Source organism: Opisthocomus hoazin, chromosome 9, assembly GCF_030867145.1.
Source record: "Opisthocomus hoazin isolate bOpiHoa1 chromosome 9, bOpiHoa1.hap1, whole genome shotgun sequence".
Classification (NCBI taxonomy): domain Eukaryota; kingdom Metazoa; phylum Chordata; class Aves; order Opisthocomiformes; family Opisthocomidae; genus Opisthocomus; species Opisthocomus hoazin.
Window position 1 is genome coordinate 24,905,031 of NC_134422.1, and position 19,416 is coordinate 24,924,446.

The window sequence follows — 19,416 nt, forward strand, 5'->3', positions numbered from 1 at the left end:
ATATAACACGTTTTTCTAAGAGCAAGGTTCTTTTCTAACATTGATTTAAAAATTACTGAGTAACAACTGCAAATATGCTTGCTTTACAGATACTTCAAAACAATAAAAATTTTAATCATTAAATAGAATTTGAACATGGAAGCTTGATGTCTAGAATCTTACATTATGAAAAGCAAATAAAAATATATAAGCAAAATACTTATAGATTAATAGGTATTAACTGATGCAGCTTCTCGGGGAAAACACTCAGATTTGAGCATCAGAAACTGTTGCTGGCAAAACTTGAATCCTGGTTACATAAAGTGGTTTCTGACTGCAGAATATTAGATTTATTTATAGATGTGGTTTCACTTTACAACTACAACTCTACTTCCCTTTTCATAAGGCAGTTCACATGCCGCAACGAACCAATTATACTGGGATTTTTTCCCCTCACTTCCTGGGGTTCAAACAAACCTATTAAAGTCCCGCTGCTCAGTATGATCTTCCTGAGTGATACCACTGAGAATAAGCTGAATCTGAAATCATAGTTTTGCATACCTTTCAAGCTATCAAATAGCAAACAATAAAGCTGAACATTTTAAATTCTTTAACACATAACCTTCAAATATTGAGACTGATTAAATCAAACGAACATGTTTTGTAATTGCAATTTCATAAAATACAAATCTTAATAAAACATCAAAAATGCCAAATGAAAAATCAAATTTGTATGAAATAAAGGGAAGTTTCACTGCTTAAAGAAGATGGAAATAATGCAATAGCAACGCAGAGGAGAACAGCTTTTCTTATGACATTTATTTGCCATGTGCAAGTTCATTTCATACTTAACTTCAAATCAGACATAATTTGTCAGCGGTAAGCAGGGCACAACTTTGGGCACCCAATCAGTCTCTGCCCTCTAGTGTTGAGAAAGCAGATAAAACTCTTCTTGATAGAAGCGTCACTACAAAGAAGCGTGAGCTCAAGAAAAAAGTTTTGCATTAAATATCTTGACTGTCTATTCAGCAGAGAGTAGCTAGGAAACTTCACCTACTGTAAGACTCTTTCGTGGGCTACGTACAGCTGTTACTGGCACCCTGAACAGCGAAGCCAGGCATGGTGTTTTTGAATAAGACATCAAAGGGTGATTGAATTAAATACTGAAATGGTTAAGTTCTAAGATTCTAATTATGCCTATCACAGTCTAGGAGCAGAACCCATTAAACCTGCAAAAAAGGTGCATTTTTATAATACAGTATTTTCTTAGCCATTTGCATCTGACATTTGTAATACCTTCACTGCAAACTCAGAACAAGATGACAACACGTTATGAGAAAAAAAAACCAGATTTTCTGTGTTTCCTGCATTTCTGTTTAGAGGCAATGCAAAAAATCTGCTATCTCATCTTTAAAAATCTGATTTTTCAAAAACAAGTTCATTTTAAAGCTTATTAAATTCTGAACACTAATACGCAAACAGAGAAAAAATATTTAGCACAGTATTTGGTCTTAGTGTTGACATTTAGTCCATAAATTGTTGTATCTTGGACACCGAAATAGTTGCATTCCTGTTCAGTAAGTTGGTGCCTTTGAATTCTTTCCTGAGTAAAAGATGAAAATAGATTTTGGTCTATTGCTAGAAGTGTCTTTTAGGATTCTCTTAACATCACGAACTTCTTCCCAGTGAAAAACAGACTCAAAATGGAAAAATGGCACACATGGAAGAAGGCAGAAGAAAAAGACTGGGAGCTCACCTTGACAGCAGCTTCTGAACCTCCTTCTTTAAAATCTTCATATTTCATTACTTCAGCCATTATGAATCCCTTTTCAAAATCCGTGTGAATCTTCCCTGCTGCCTGAGGAGCCTTCGTCCCTTTCTGTCAAAGGAAAGACCGGAAGAAAATTAATTGCATTTAAGAAGATTGATTGCAGGAAAGAGGTTTCTCCTTTTTGATGTGCTTTCAGGGTCTGCTGAAACTTTGTTTCATATCAGTTAAAATGTCACACAGACAGATCAGGTGGGTAATTCTCAATATTGGGACATACAGATAGATGCCTTTGCCATAGATAAACCAACTGATATTAAAGAAGGGCAGCTTTGTTTTTCCTAATAGGTATCAACAGTAGTATTGATTTGAGAAGCTGTGATTGTGTTTTGTTGTGGGATTCACTTCGATCCCTAGCTCTCCACACAGAAAGTGAGGAAAATAAAGATTTTTAAATAACTTTGAAAAATGAATTACTCAAGGCTTTTACTTACGTCCAAATAATTTCAATTAAATGATAACATTCATTGGCCGACCACATTTATAATCAAAAAATTATTTATGGTGCTCAAGCCCTACATACTAGCTTATTTTTATTTCAGAATAATTTTAGTAAGGCTAATATAGAACAAAATTAGTATTCTTGCCAAAATGTCAACAAGTGAATCACTGAAAAATAAAAAAATCACAGACAACTGTTATAAGATAATTTAAGTTTATGCAATAGAGGAGAATGCATTATAACTGCATGCTTTAAATTACAAGGACATACATTCTGTGCACATACAACCATGGAGAGAAATTTGAGAAATAATGGTGACCTAAAGGCTGCTTAATAAAGCATGTTAAAGTGCTAAGGAGTCTGACAGTGTAAAGCACAGTTTTTACAATAAAAGATGTATTGGGTTAATATGGCTACTCACTGATGCTTACCTGACTAAATTTCTTTGCACATTAAATCAAAGATACTTACAATCAGTCTTAAGATAAACCAGCTTTCAAATTTTCTAATAAAGAGCAAGCATTTCTCCTACTGAAAGCAGTGGAGTTTCAGAATGTGCTTTTGAAAGCTAAGGTAAGAATCAGAACAACAAAACTTCTGCTTTTACATTATTTGGCAGGTATTTCAGGGACTTCAGCTAGCAGCCACCATGTAAAAGGATAAAAAGATGAAAAGGCTACAAAAATAAACGTGTTTTTAGGAAAATAAGTTTAATGTGCTTAAACATATACAAAAAACATCTGTAGCAGTATTAATAAAAATATAAATTTACTGGAAATTATGTTGATTAATGAAAACAAATTAATTCCATTGAATGAAATTAAATACAGTGCTGAAATTCACTGCACAGCACTAAATACACTGATGCAAAAACTTAGAGCTCAATGACAGGTTTGCACCTCCAAAAGTTGATGTTTTTCTGATTTTTAAGATAGAGTTTGTAACTACATGCATTTAAAAATATTCTTCAATACTAATCTTTATATTATAACATATTTACATTCAAAGGCAAACCACTACAGCTCAGCTCTTACTGTCCTCTGGGAATAAATTAGTCGATCTCTATAGCTATAATCACTGTAGATCAATATTTAAAATTCATAACAATTTTAGGCACTACGTAAGTTCCCAGATAAACACGTGAAACTACCAAAATAAACCACGTCTAAATATTAAAGTCAGTAAGAGACCCAAATTACTGCACACTGATTTTAGGTTTTTGAGCCCAACTGTGTATCCATGAGGAATATAATGATGTTATATTGCTTTTATTGCCGAAAATGTAATCCGAGCCAAGCAAAGGAGGAATGAACCACCCGCAACCCAAACAAACTTAGTGAATACAAAATGAAAAGCAACATCAATTTCACTGCAGACAAACCCAGTCACACAGATTAAGCAAGCACAATACTGGTACGTCTTATCTCTGACCACAGGAGGAGGGTAGACAGATTCTACAGGATGAAGAAATTCAGACTATGTAATAGGCAGAATCAATTGTTACCTGCCTCAATCAATGCAGCTCCACTTTCACTGTTCAGCAGCTCACAAATAATTAAAGTTATCCTGGACAAAAACCTCATCTGTAATGACTAGCTAACCGCCACCATGACAAACTTCAAAGTCAGTGATATCAATCTGAATTCAATAGTGTGGAACTGGATATAGCTGATGAATAAGTATGAATCTTACCCTGATGGTCCATGCACGCACTTCATCTGGGCCTGCAGTGAAAAAGTATTCTAGCTGGAGTGCTGCATATCCAGCCTTAATGATCTTTGCTAAAGCACTGAAAAAAAAATGAATCCAATTCATTCAACATATACACACAGAACAGCTAAATGCACCCAGTAATCAATTTACACGGAAAGACACCACCTATTTTGAAGACACTGAGTCTACTTTTAAACACAGTGATAATCGCAGTAGCCTTTTTCTCTGAACTCTCTTCGGAAGACTTACTTTTTTACTGCAGCATCATAAAGACAGTATTTGGATTCGTTTATTTGTCAGGATACAGAAATATGGGATAAATTTAAATCACCCTTATCAGGCAGCACTTTTGGTCTCATGCAATTTTCAGGACTCCAGGTCACAAGAGCGTAACTGTTCGACTGAAATTCAATATTGAAACAATTTATTATAGTTCTTCAGAAAAATTATGGCAAAATTTTCTCCACCGTCCCTATTCCCCGTGGATGACGAAAGAGTTTTGGTGATCATTCCTTCTCAAAAATATACATAACTAATACCTATGTTATAATTAAAACACTGTACAGAGATGACAGATGACAGTTAAAAACTTAATTTAAAATAAATCTTTTCACTCTGTCTCATGGTAAAGAAAGGAGAAGATTCTCTCTTTATAATGGTAATTACTCTGTCATTTATTATTCTATCAGCGCAAGCAATTAAATTACTGCAAGGAAATAGTTGATAATAAAGTGTAGGGAAAATGAATGCTAATTAACCTTTGTGTCATGTTCTCTTCCAGATACTTCTGTTTCTCCTCAGCACTCATATCTTGCAACTTGAGTTCCAAGGCCCCACTGAAAGGAATGACCAAAGCACCCGGGTCGTGCTTGTCCACCCACTCTTTAATTTTTATCAACCTGTAGACAACAAAGGGCACAACATTATCTTGTAGTGCATGCATGGCTGTACCACATTCATTATTATCAAGTAGCACATACATATTCATAAGAATTGCACGGTTTTATGATGCCATCTTTTTGTGTATTGCTTTCCAAGGTCAAGGCATTAACAGGCAGCAATTGCTTCAGGTGTACTCCTTTAACATTTCACTGTTTCTTGGTTTCTGTTTGGCATTTAATCTATCAGAAATAGGCATAATTTGAGACAATAACTAGGTTTTTGGTAGAGGTTAAATACCTGCAATCTAAAATGCTAACTGAATAAAACTTTGTGGATCTGTGGATGTACATTTTTCTCAGGCTTCCATGAGTGATATTTAGCAAACGCAGTAAAACTGGGGGGCTTCAGTTTTTCCTCTGAGTTTGTTTGGGGTTTGGGGTTTTTTTTTTATTTGTTTGTTTGTGGTTGTTTTTTGGTTTTTTTTTTTTTTTTAGAAGAAAGCATCTCAGTGGCCAGGGCAGCTGATATTAGCAGACAGAAACACTACACACTAGAAACTCCCAGACAGCAAGCAGCACCCTGCTTTTTCTGGCTACTGACCTTGGAGTATGCCATAGCTAGCGAATACAGGGCTGTGGTCCTACTAGTTTCTCCCACCTTTCTACTATCTCCCCAGGACAAAGCTTCTAGATATTATACTACTATTCTTTTAAATAAAGAATCACATTTCCTATCTCTCTTCATCTTCAATAGCTGGCAGCATCAATAACAGTTTGCTGTACATCTAATACATTTTCTTTTAGTTGAATTTAGAGCTACAGATTTATGGTGCTAGTTTTCGAATGTTCAATATCCTACCAAAAATGAAGAAAATCTTTTCAGCAATAGCTGATGTTTAAACTATCCTTAAACACAGGCATCACATTCACGACTGCAAATACTATTTATTTTAAATTTATGGGAGACTTTCATAAATTGCCTGTAAGGAGTTCAATGTTATTTATAGGGCACTATTTCTGAACAGGTGTGAATGGTAAAAATGACAACTCTGTATGCTCAGGAAGAAAACTTCAGAGGCTTGGGAATATTTCCTGTACACTAAGACACAAAATACAAAATATAGTACTTTGGGTGCCGTAGATGTTTCAGACCTGAAGCACCCACCATACAGCACGGGGTTTTATGCTTGCTGAGTTCTTTTTCTCAGTCCTGCTAATCTCCAAGATTTAGACTAAGGTTTTAACTGCTATTATACTAAAGTGCTTTGAAACTGTGGCCTGCAAACCTTTAAATAATCAATGCAAATGTCACTTCAGAAAAACATGAACTGAACCACAAGTTCATCAACACACATTTGTCAAAGAAAATAGCAGGGGATCAGAGCTATTATGAGATTAAGTGCATGGCCCACTGAATAGGGTTTTAGATGGGACAAAGAATATAAAAGTTCACTCCACAGTTTTCACACGTTTGTTACATAAGGCTGGTCTTCTATCACTTACTTATGTAAATACCCCATCAGTGTTTTCAATCCTCATTATACTAATCCTTTTTCCTCCCGTTATCCAATGAAAATATAGTCTGGTATCCAGGACTGATACTGAAACGTTATTGCTTTCAGAAACGTCTGAACAGAAAAGCACAACTAAGGTGCAATTCTGAATGTGACATGTGACATTTAAGAGCACTTCTAGAACTGAAATTTGTAGTTAACTGATTTATTTTAGCTAACAAACTGGATATCAAAGTTCAGAGCTTATAAATGCCAGCCTTTTGCAGAAAATGTATCTAGAAATGGATCTGCTATCCATTAATGTATTTCAACATCTGTGCATATATCATTTTTTTTTTTAAGAGAGTATCTAACACTGGTCTCTAGACTAATTAAATAATGTACCAAGTGAAAGACAGAATGAAACATGCAAACTTGAAAAAGTGAAATGAGCATGAAAGTAATGTCAGAAATCGGATTCAAATTCTGTTTGGTAAATATGGTCATCATAACTAATAAACTAAGAACTATTGTGGAACAACAAGATAAGAAATAATTACTTTGGCTAAAACACCAATTCAGAATAATAATAGTCTTAGACTGTCATTTTAACAGCTTTTCTATTGAGTCCTTAGAGGGATTATTTGCATTCCTCAGGTATTCTATTGTACAATTCAGATGAATAAAGACTTACAAATCATTCCTCTACCGCCAGTGTGAGACTTTGATCCAGTGAATACACCATTGTACCTTAACTATAATTGGCAAAAAATCTGACAGTGTAGAGCATCACAAGCTTAATAACAAAGGAGAATATCTCAAAGTGTTGACAGATGATCTTCATAATGCAGCAGCAGAGCTGGTACATTTTAGCAATAAATGAGCGCTGAGGTCTAAAGGTCTCTGAAGTGACTGACATCAGACCTGCTACAGCCTCACTAAAAGAATAAGGTACTGCATCCCACTCTGCACAGACAGTTGAGTTCTCTGCCCGAGCCTTTCACTTTTGTGACTTTCAATGTCACAGGAATTACTAAAAAGTACCAAGGAATTCCCCTAATGGTGATCAAAATAAAGAAAACAAAACAAAACAAAAATCCCTTAAATATAAATACTGATATACTTCTACATGAAATTGTCCCAAAAGGAAAAATGCTTGACTAATAAAGTAATAGCACAAGTTTGTTTTCCTGTTAGGGATAACCAAGTGTGCTAAACAGAACAAAATTCTCTTAACAAATGGTAACAGTTAATGTCAAAGTCTGTTTCATTTAAGCATGTAATTTTTCCACAGAAATGCTGTATGTCTGTAAAAGGACAGCATTAGCGCACTCATTTGGGCCTTTGTTAAGATAAGCAAATCCTGGAGTATCTCTCCATTATTTCATGTTATAGTTGATAACGAATGATGAAGGGTATTGGATTTTAGGCTCAGAGAAAAGACTACTAACACTTAAGAAAATCAATTAAAAAAACAAAACAAAACACTAAAATCTAACAAAATGAAAAGGAAAAAAACCCCAAACAGTAGAACTGGCCAAACCAATGACCATGATTAACAGTTGAAACTACTTTAAGAAACAAGAAAGTGCTCAAGATGAAAACCCTTCTTGACAAAGTGAAAACTATGTGAAAACAGCGTACACACTAAAAGCAATTAAAAATATCCTGCTTCCTAATTAGGTTTCTAAACATGCCATTATTAGTAGACTTAAAACTAAATTCTGATTAGAAAATGCTGAGCAGAAAGGAGAAAAGCTTATTCTAGTACTACCCAGTAATAACAGCACGGGATCTCTCAGGGCATCTGTGGACGTCCAAGAGCCTTCCCCTGTTGAGGTGTCTCGGCTCTTGCCTCCACGTGGCTCTGTAGAGAGCAGGAGCATGCCAACAGCAACTACAGAGCGTTCCTGATCGAAATTTGATTCTGTTCACCACAAATGGACAGAATATCCTTTCTGGAAAAAAATACACACCCATGAGACAGCAAGACAACAATTCACTCTGTGATGGCAAAAAGAAAATCTTAAATAAAAGTTGAATTGAAAACTCCATTAGAAAGACAACTGTGTAAAAACCTGACACGAGAACAAAATGGAGACAAGAACAAAACCAGATGTGAGCAGCCTGCAAGTGAAGGCAGCACTCCAAATTCTGACCAGGGAAGATGGCCAAGAGGAATTCAGATGCTCACTTCCCACTGCTACTGTTGGCTGATAAAGAGATAAGGAAGGACAAAAGCATGTCAGTGTACCTACTACTAACTCAGAAAAGCTGTGAAGACCAAGATGTTTTCTTGCCGCTACTAGATTCCAAAATTTGATGAGGGCATCATTTAAGGGCATTCCAGTTTTTAACTTTGCATCACCCTGGCAAGGAAGAAGCCAGTGACTTTATGTGCAGAAGCATCAGGACAACTACCAGCGTTAATTCCTGATACTAAATCTGGATGCAGAACAGACCATGGTAAAAGGTTTAAAAATGAGCACACTCACTGAGAAGGCCAACAAGCAAAGAGCACCAGAAAGGGGTGTTGTGCCAAAGGGAGTGCCTTCACTTTAAAATGGTGATGGTTCCCGAGGCAGAAGAAACCAAAATCTGGAGAAAACCAAAATAAAGAGGTACAAAAGTTGCAGAAAGTACATTATCTACAAATCGATATTTGATGGAGTTTCACATGAGAGATCCAGCTGGGAACAGAGACAGAGTTCAGATGGAAATCAGAAGTAGTGATGGAAAAGAGAAGCTGCAGAAAGAACTTAAGCTCGGTAGACACCTACAAGACAAGGCGATCTGAAAAACTGACCCCTAACAAGAAAGGTGATTTGTCAAAGTATGCTTTTGTACAAGCAAGACCAAAAAAAACCCATCTAACTCACGGTAGAGAAACAACTGTTTTTCTGTTCTACACCTGAACTACGAGTGGAAATCAGTAGAAATAAAACAGCATCGCGGGGAAGAAAAAAATACCAGGCAGCACCACAAGAAGGAAAGAAACAAGTGTAAATAATGAGAAAGTCAAACTAAGTGATCAGAACATGCAAAAGACTGAAAAAAAGGTCTACAGACAGGACTGAGAACAAGAGGACCTAGCAACTCCAACAGGCTCTTCTCCTTGGCAGTTCTGAGCAACCCTGGACTTTTAAAACCTTCCAAACTCAACCTGTTTAGTGCTTTGTTCCCCACTGTTGAAAAGTTTTCCATATGTGTAGCCTAAGCCACCTTTACTTCAGTTTAAATTCATTAGTTTAACTGAGCCTATACACTATGGACTGGGAATACACACTCCCTATTTCTTAACGGCAGTGTTTAAAAACTGAGGTCTTTCTTTTTATTTTGATCTTTTCTTGTAAGCCACGTATTATTTCTAACTTTGAGCCTTCTTCTGGACTTTCTAAAATGGGTCTAAAAGTTCCTGGTAGTACATAGTACCTAATGCACTCCTCAGAGCTCTCAATAATAATGTCTTAAGAGGATTAAAAATAGCTAGTAGATTCACTGACACATTTTTCAGGTGATTCGCCTGTTTATAAAACCCAGTATAGCATTTGCTTTTTTGTGACAGCATTGCAACATTATTTCATGCTCAGTTTATAACTTCTTGTATGACACTGCTTGACAAGCTATTCTTAATACTATGTTCATGATTATTCCTGCATAAAATCCTTCTCAGAAGTTGCATCCTAGCTCTTTTTTTCCTCTAATGATTTCTTCTGTTACCTGAGATGCTCCTAAATTCTAGTTTTGTTCTATACATACCTGGACATCTCCTAGTTTGGGCTTATCTACAGATTTAACAAGAAAGCTCATCATCAATCTCATTAATGGAAATACGTAACAATATTCAAACAGCAGCTGCCTCTGCAGATCTCATAATGAGGTATTTTTCCATTTGGAAAGTGAACCACTGATAACTATGCTCTGTGTATTATCTTCCAACCAGTCTCGCACATGCAGCTTCCAGGAGTTTCCATCTAGCCAATATTTCCTATCTGGTTTATGAGAATGCTGTAAGGCACTGAAACCTTTAAAGGCTTAATAAAAGTCTCAATATGTAGTAAAGTATATTTATTCACTATATGCAAGACCATCAGATTTCTCATAAACAAAATGTTAAGAGTCACCTGACAATTTAGACAATAGCCAACATGAATTTGTGGACAGTTGGGTTGCTTCTACGTGATTAAAAATAGTTGTTGAATTGTTCCAACATTTTTCTTGAAATTAAAGGAAAATTCATTGACCTTCAAATGCCTTGTTTCTTCTTTCCTCTTTGTGGCTTCGTCTTTTGAAGCCTCACCCATTATCCACAAGTTATCTAATGATGATAAATTAGGCAATGATGATTTTTTTTTTCCACCAGGTTCAGAAACATTCTACTATGAGTACCACTAGGCTTAGTTGTTTTGGTGGGATGGGAGAGGAAGAACTAATTCAACTAAGCACCAGTATTGTGTGACACAGTTCATAGGTGTGTCCTTCCCTTCTGTTCTGTTACACAGACTGCACAAAGACCAGGTCCCACTGTTCTCAGTGCTGTACATATATATAGACAAATATATAAATAAGAAACATTCACAGCCTCAGTAAGCTTTCATTTCAAACTGATATAATCAAAAAAGAATGGAGTGGTGAAAATGATAAAACTAATGTATATGATAATTTTGTATCACAAAACAGGTCAGTGGCAGAAGTTAAGAGCGGGCAGCAGAAAGCACAGGCGGTATGCTGCTGTAACCGATTAACATGCGGTAACTCTTATTGCTACCTGCCTTTTTTAGGGTGTTCCTTTCTTCTTGCACTACATAAAGAGAAAGGAAGACTAAACAGGAAAACATTAAAGAATAAAAAGGTACTTTCTTCTCCATCATGACTGCGTTTTTACGAAGACGACAAACCTACAGAAGGTTTGGGAGTACCTGTTACTGGCCAAGGCAATCCCGTTTCAAATCATCAGTGACATCTACCAATTTATTTTTTTATTCCCCGTTCCCAGATGGTCAAGGCGAACACATCAATCCTTAGATTTCGAAAGGCCCTTTCCCACCCCACACCTGCAAATACTTTCTAGTAATGCTTCAGAACAAAAGCACTGCCTCCACACGCTACGTTGCTCCCTGGCCAGGAGCATCCTCTCAGCCCCTTAACACAAGAGCTTCAGGAACTCAAAACTTCATTTGCCCTGTGTATCCTGAATGCTTTAAGTTCCTCAATACCTGCCTGGAGTCCGATTACTGTATTCCTTCCAGTGTTCAGTCATTGCACCCAGACGAACCTTCCGAGGGACCAATGTGGAGAACCTGTCTCACACGTTAGATGTCACTCACATCGCCAACAGAGATTCACTTGAGCCTTGAAACATGCAGTGGAAGAGTCCTTAAAATTCTTTACTGCAACATTTTTGGGTACCTACGACACACCCCATGATCTTAGGAATGTGATGACAGAATAGGTATCTGGATTTCACAGTTAACTTCATTGTAATTTCAATGGATGCTGTATCAAGAAAAGAATAGAATTCCCTGATCAACACTCATTTGCCATTTATTACAGACAAGTTTATAAGTTTCCTCAACATTCTCCTTTGAAATTGTAACTAGTCCCAGGCTCTCTGCCTCATGTGTGTCAAAGCAAGTTTTCCCAGGGCCTTGATCTCTATCATGGCCATTATCTTAAATCTCCTCCAATTCTGCAAAATCATTTGTTAGATGGGGTGACCAGTATTCCACCTACTATTTTAGTTCATGTTGCATCCCAGATTCTAAAGAAACATTTTCATAATCTGGACATGAGCTTCTCATGCCTTTCCTTATCCATCCAGATGTTACACTTGCTTTTCTGCTACGAGCTGCACACAGAGCAGGTACCCTACCAGCATGTTCTGCAGGCACACTCCGGCTGTTCGCCAACAAAAACAGCCTGGCAAAAAGTAGTTCTGGGAGAGAAGGACCTCCCTCCCTCATACCTCCCTTCCCCACTCCTCTTCTTTTAAGACAGATGAATTCACCTTCCCATGTAAAGTTGCAACTGGTTGTCCACTGAAGGGTGGTGCAGGAACAGGTGAAGACCGGTAAGGACGGGAGTGCCTTAAGCTAGCCTACCACCCAAAAAGGAGCAATGCCAGGAAGTCAATTTCAGTCAGGAATTTTGGTATTTTATTATTGGAGAATGCTTGTATATGGCATGACTCCTCAGTAAAAATTATCCTGTATGAGATCACTTAAAAATAGATTCTTCAAGGCAGAAGACAATATTAGTTGACATGGGAAAAAAAATCTAGGCAATACTCTGGAAATTCATGTGATATCACTTCATGCCCTCAAGATATAATTCTGTTAACAAATTGTCTCACATAATATGGTAGTAGTATACTGTTCTCAGTTTATCTGGTCTACAAATCTACCTGGAGATATTCGCTGTTTAATGGTATGTTAAAAACACAGAAGGACATAACACTTCACTTACAACTTTATACTGACCACTTTTTGAACATGTTTCATATAAAGATCTGGCTTAACTGACATGAAACTTGTTTAGCTGTTTTGGGTTTGCAAGATGTTGGAACTGTGAAAGAAATAATGCCAGAGAACATGGTATTACCCGTAAATCGAGTACAGACAGTAGATACTTTAATAACTAGAAGAAACATAGCATGCATAACAGAAAAATCAAGCTGATGACCTATAACAAAGTTGGAATTAAAAAATATCAAGATGGTAGAAAGACAGAGAGAAAGAGGTAAAATAATCCAGAATGACTTTTTCTGCTAGTCTATACAGAGCTCCCAGTAAGAAAAGATTTTCCGGTACCTTACACAGCAAATTCCATCTAACAAAAGTTCAGTCAGGGTAACCCTATTTTAAATATTTGTAAGAAGCATCATTCATGAAGAATAAAGATCTTTAAATCCATTTTTCAAACATACATTTCTGATCTAATATTCAAGGCTTCAGTAACGTCTCTTTATCGAAATTTTGGTCGCCACTGAAGTGATCAAAAACAATGATGCCTTAAACAATACTGAAAACCACCCTACAGTGCTGCTGTAGCAGGTGCTGGTACGGGTAAGGCTTACAGTCTCTAGTTCTCCTTGGTCTGCCAATTCCGGAGACGACATGGCTGCTGCTGTCAGCAAGGATCAAGCACAGTCAGGACTGCACTACTGATGGAACTGCTTGACAATGCAGACCAGCAAATCAGGCACATTACGTTTCCTAGTTATAGGCGTAGCAGGCTCGTCTTGCAGCACATATACTTTGGACAGAACAGATGCCTTTAGAAAGTCACATCTTGTCATTCTTTCTACTATTAATTATAAAATGCAGAGTTTTGAAAGTTTATCTTGAAAACTATACAAAATAACAAATGCTCATTCATAAATTATAGCAAAAGGAGCAATCTCAGTCACGAGACGTGCAAAATGATGATGACTGCAATACTACTACAGATCAGTAGAAAGAATCCCTATTCCATAGTCAGATTTACGTGATGGCATGCTAATTTTAACTTTTGCCTCTTGACAGGATTTCTTATGTCGCATGGAGAATAGTATTCTTAAGGGTCCTGTACAAAAAGAGTAGGACAATTCATATCAATGCTATCATAGCAAAGTCTCAAATACCTAATCCCGCTAAAAATTATACGCCATGCATAAGCAGAATATTTGATCAAAATACCATGTGATGCCTTAACAAGAGAAACTTTATATGAAATGCACAACGGACAACACAAATTTTAATTTCTGTTCTTCAATTCTTCTATGGACTGTGTGCACACAAGCAAATACAGTGCCATACTCCCAAATGAAAAATATGATCTACACAAGACTCCTGTGTAATGAAAGAAATATATACTAACAACACTGGAAATAAGACACTATAAAGAGTAATTGGGAATATATCCACTAGTGCTAATTAAAAATCCTGCAATGAGTAACACAAATGCAGATTACAACATGTGTTAGTTTTGGCTTTTGCTAATGTCAGACAACAATTTAACAAAACCTAAACAAACTAGGTCATAATATTCCCCTTCAGTTCTCTTAATGAAATATCCTCTCCTGCTCACATATGATAGAAGGAGACGTCTTCCTCGCTTCTCCAGAATTAGTCTGTGTGATTTTAACTGCAGAGCCTCTCCAGACCACAGAATTCACATGAATGCGCTCTTCCTCCCTCCATCAGTTGTTAAAAACTATGTAAGTATTAACATTGCAACAGTCAATTCTTATCACAATAAGAGCATCAGATTTAAAATAATAAACCCTGCTTATTCCCCCTGCTCCCTTGGACGATTACCAGGTACCAACATTTTGTGATCACACGATACTACTAGCAACGCTTTAAGAAGCAATTTTAATGAGACTAGTAATAAGAATCATAGAAGCTGGTGACACTGGACTAAGTTGTGGGAGGTTTTTTGATGAAGAAGAGATCAAACTTATTGTTAGGCTGGAACATGCTACTCAATAAATCAGAAATTAACTTTGATATTTATCCAGGGAAAGTACATCATCTAAGCTCTCGGTATAACAATGAAAGAGTTATTTAGTTGAATGGTTAATATTCAAACCACAGCAACTCAAAGAATACAAGGCTTCATTTCAGACACCTGATTTAGATACCGAATCTCACTCTGCTCCCTCTATAGTTAATGAAGCAGAAGGCTCTTCTGAGGGCAATTCAGAGCACTTAAATTAGGGCTCCAGTTCTCACTTACTACTTAAAGCATCCTCCCTCTCCCTTCTTCATAGGCTGCTTTAGAAACCAACCCTGACCTTAAGTGCCTAAGATGCTTACGTAAAATTATGTGGTGTGCCTCACTCTTACCTCCCGCTGATACATTTCGCCAAAATACTGTCTAATAGATACGACAGAACATACTGTACTGTCATATGAACGTGTCCATGTCCAAGTGAAACACCAAATGAGTTAGGGATTTTCACAGTGTGCAGAGATGCCTTGTATGAAACACACTTCACTAATTTGAAACGCTGTCACAAAAATGTTAAATTCTACAGACACTGTCTGTTTACCTGTCTAAACTATGGTGAAATGAAATAAAATTAACAGTATCTGAATCATCTGCTAAAACGTACTTGTCCTAGGGGAACACTAACTCGGATTTTTTTCAGAAGCAGGAATAAGTGTCTGGATCAGTGTCTGAAATTACACTCCATTTACCTGACGGACTGTAAAGGATCTGTTAGACATGAAGATTTTTATGGCTGAAAATGGAATGACAAAGTAAATTTCTGTCAGAAACAAATGCTCTTATTCTGTGGGTGGGCATGTACACAACATTTTTATTTGCAAACACAAAACTAAAATTTGATTTATTTACTAGTTTACCTATCTTCATTTTCTTATCAATTATAGAATTAGGATGCAATCAATGCCCCCACCAAATTTAGCAACAAAAAATTATTTGACTAAAAAAGAAGTTTCACCTCAAAGTTACAGCGCTCTGTGGTATGCTTTACCCTTACAAACACTAGCACTAACAACAACAGGATCAAAAAACCAAACCTAAAATGCAAGCTACTTCAGTTTTTATGACTTGGCCCAGAAACCATTTTTCAATAGAAAGTCAGAACATCAGCCCAAAACCATACTAATTCATGTTGAGTCTCTTCTGAGTAAAGAAAGGGCTCCATGTGTGGTGGCATACATGATAGTCGTCAACATAAATGAAAATGTTCATGAATAAAAAACAGGCTGTATAAAGAGCTAATTATAATATTACTATCAATTGCTAGCTTGCGCTTGCAAATCTTTCCTATCACATAAATGCATTGTTTTTGACATTTCTCTGTAGCTAAACATCACATCATTTCACTTTTTCGAAGTAGTTCAGATATGCACAGGATGTACTATAAGGAATGTGGTCTGATCTACAGTTACACTGAAAAAGAAAAAAACTATGACAAATGTGCATTGTCATTAAAAATTAATTTAAAACATTAATCAACTATCAAGTGAAAAAATAAAACCCCTAGGCTTTTAACAGCCCCTACAAAATAATTTCTACTTTCTGCATATTCATCCTTTCTATCCAAAACAGCAGTTGAAAACACTTCACCCAATCACGCAATTGAAGACTGAAATAATACATACAGCCAAAGCAACAGTGAAGCTGTGAATTGCTCAACTTGCATCCCTATGTTTTCTTACCCTTAGAAACACTGTTTATTTGCTTAATCACACCATTTTAGCACGAGTTGTAAGAAAAGTTTCAGTAACCAAAGAAAAGAACCATTCCTATATTAATGCACAAATGGATTCTTCTATTTTAGAATGGCCATAGAATTTAAGTTTGAAAAAGGCCTGCTCAACAGGCAACAGCCCTAGTAAATAATCTATGGTTAAAATCAGACCTAGCCAAAGGAAAAATCCTAAGAAATCAGAGTTATTCTACAACGTGATAGTCTATCCATTTCTCCACCGGAGTCACTTAATCAACAGATACAATGCTACTTTAGACTTAGCTTGGTTGAGCAATGACACCATCAAAGAAGAAACGATCACAGAAAATAACCTTGGTAAACACAAGTAATTTGGTTTAAAGGAAAAAATAAAGCATGCCCTGATGAATTTATTCTCTCATTGATATGACATATGATTTTCTATACAGGAGAAATACAGCTATAAAGTATTTGATAGTGTGGTGCGTGTGAAACTAGTCATTCAGCCGGAGACGAGGGGAAGTGGATTTTTACAGACCATGTACTGAGAAACACATTGGCTCTGTTAACAAGAGAACAAACTGGCGTTTAAGGATATCATTAATCAAGTTTCACAAGGATCGAACTTAGGACTGATCTTGTTTAAATACTTTAATGACCTTGACACAAACATTAGTTGCATGCAAAGTTTACATTTGATACAAGAGCAGGAGACGTCTTCCGCAAGGGAAGTCATCAGCATCATCAGTTGGCAGTGACATAGAATGGGGATCACGATGGATTAGTCGTCTTCAGAGCAACTCTAAGCCACCAAGACAATACAACAGGGAAAAGGCAAATGTAATTTACAGACCCTACTGGAAATGCTTCCCTTCATTTAACAGGATGCATTATGTCTGCATATAAGGTGTTCATGAAAGCATGTGGAGTACTACGTGCAGCTGCGGTCTGCTAAATTCAGAACAGGTCTAAGATTACCAGAGGAATGGGAACCTCACGTAAATGACAAAGAGAGAAAATTGATAATGCCTGCTTTAAATAAGTACTGGAGGTAAACACCAATTAGGTAAGATATTATTTAATCTACAGGATAAAGCTGCCAGAACCACCAATGAAACAAACCAGCCATGGAAAAACGTAGGCTGGAAATTAGCAGAAAATTTTCAACCCAAGGCAGCAGTGAGGTTCTGTGAACAGCCTCCCAATACTAAGTGCAAAACAATCAGCTACTGTTAAAAAAAACCCACCTTAATTAATTTATGAAAGTCATTATACTGTGTAGCTACCAACAATAACCGGTTCTGTACTGAATGCAGAGGAGGGATTACAGTAATTTAGGGATTACCATATAGTTACAAGGAAGCCCTACACTTTGTGAATCCAGAAGTACATGAAGGCTATGCAGAAATGCAAAAGGGGAACAATCTCATACAAATCAAGTTCCTACACATTTTGTAGAAACCAATGCCTCCACTAGGGAAAAGGCACGAAGAACTCAACCACCGCGTATTTGACTTGGCTGGAGTTGGCCAGCTGACCAACAGCAGTAGGCTGGCAGACTGATCGTCATGCAAAAAGCCCTCCCGAGGCGCAGAATATGATGCTACCTGCTGTTCAGTGCACCACCTCACTGCTTTTTGAAGAATAAGTAAAAATTAGGAATCACTGTTGTAAGGAAACAAGACAACTCCCGGAAAACTAGACTTCAGAACTCAGCTTCTTGGAAAACTAGACTTCATGAGTTCTGCTCTTCCAAAGTAAAATGTAATAAAAGTCAAAAGTAGCCCATTATATCATGCATAGTTACCAGTACCACTCATGAGGAGAGCACAGGCAAGGCAGAAGAGGTGGCTGCAGTACTTATATCACAGCTTGGCAGTAAATAGTTTCAAAATTTGGACAAGGTACCGCTTTTTAAAATATCACTAATGAGAACACTGAATTTCATTATCCTAATTGGTCAAATGAAGAAAATTAAGAATTTGACTATTTTAAAATGTTTGAAAATTTCAATGGAATTTTCTTACTTGGCATCACAAACAGAAATCTAAAAGACACAGAAGTAAAATCCAGTTCTCCATCACCAGATCTCCAGGCATGTAAAATGCCTTTAACACAAAGCTTCCAGTTCCAGGTCAGTATCGATTTTTGCTCCAGAGAAAGGGAATCCCATCATCAGAAGTATCCTATCCCACCCAACTCTACTGCATCCTCAAGAGCAAGCTTGTCCTTTACATGGAGCAAGATAAGGTTGGCTATAAAGGAGAGTGCGCCGTTTGGTACACCCATGAGAAGACAACCCTTTGGGGCAGGACATGGATTCTAAAATGCATTGGCAACCTTCATTCCAACATTTTCTGATTTCAAAGTGTTTCCCATTACAATATTAAGACACTTAATGTAGCTGTACATAATTTCAAGTATCTAAAAAAGCAACCAAAAAGCATGTTAAATTGTAAACCAAATGTACTCATTACAAACCTATCTTTGAGCTAATCACAGAATCACAGAATAGTAGGGGTTGGAAGGGACCTCTGTGGGTCATCTAGTACAACCGCCCTGCTGAAGCAGGGCCACCTACAGTAGGCTGCACAGGATCTTGTCCAGGCGGGTCTTGAATATCTCCAGAGAAGGAGACTCCACAACCTCCCTGGGCAGCCTGTTCCAGGGCTCCATCACCCTCAGAGGGAAGAAGTTCTTCCTCATGTTCAGACAGAACTTCCTGTGCCTCAGTTTGTGCCCATTACCCCTTGTCCTGTCACTGGGCACCACTGAAAAGAGCTTGGCCCCATCCTCCTGACACCCACCCTTCAGATATTTGTAGGCATTTATAAGGTCCCCTCGCAGCCTTCTCTTCTTCAGGCTGAACAAGCCCAGCTCCCTCAGCCTCTCCTCAT

At 37.2% G+C, this 19,416-nt stretch overlaps 1 protein-coding gene across 1 annotated transcript in view; it reads right to left on the reverse strand.

Annotated features, from left to right (window-relative positions):
- OLA1 (Obg like ATPase 1) overlaps positions 1–19,416 on the reverse strand; it is a 105,173-nt gene that overhangs the window by 2,826 nt on the left and 82,931 nt on the right. The window contains exons 8-10 of the mRNA XM_075430133.1: positions 4,721–4,861; positions 3,942–4,038; positions 1,736–1,858 (exon numbers count right to left, since the gene is read on the reverse strand). Of these exons, the coding sequence (XP_075286248.1) occupies positions 1,736–1,858; positions 3,942–4,038; positions 4,721–4,861 (361 nt within the window). The remainder of the gene's footprint in view (positions 1–1,735; positions 1,859–3,941; positions 4,039–4,720; positions 4,862–19,416) is intronic.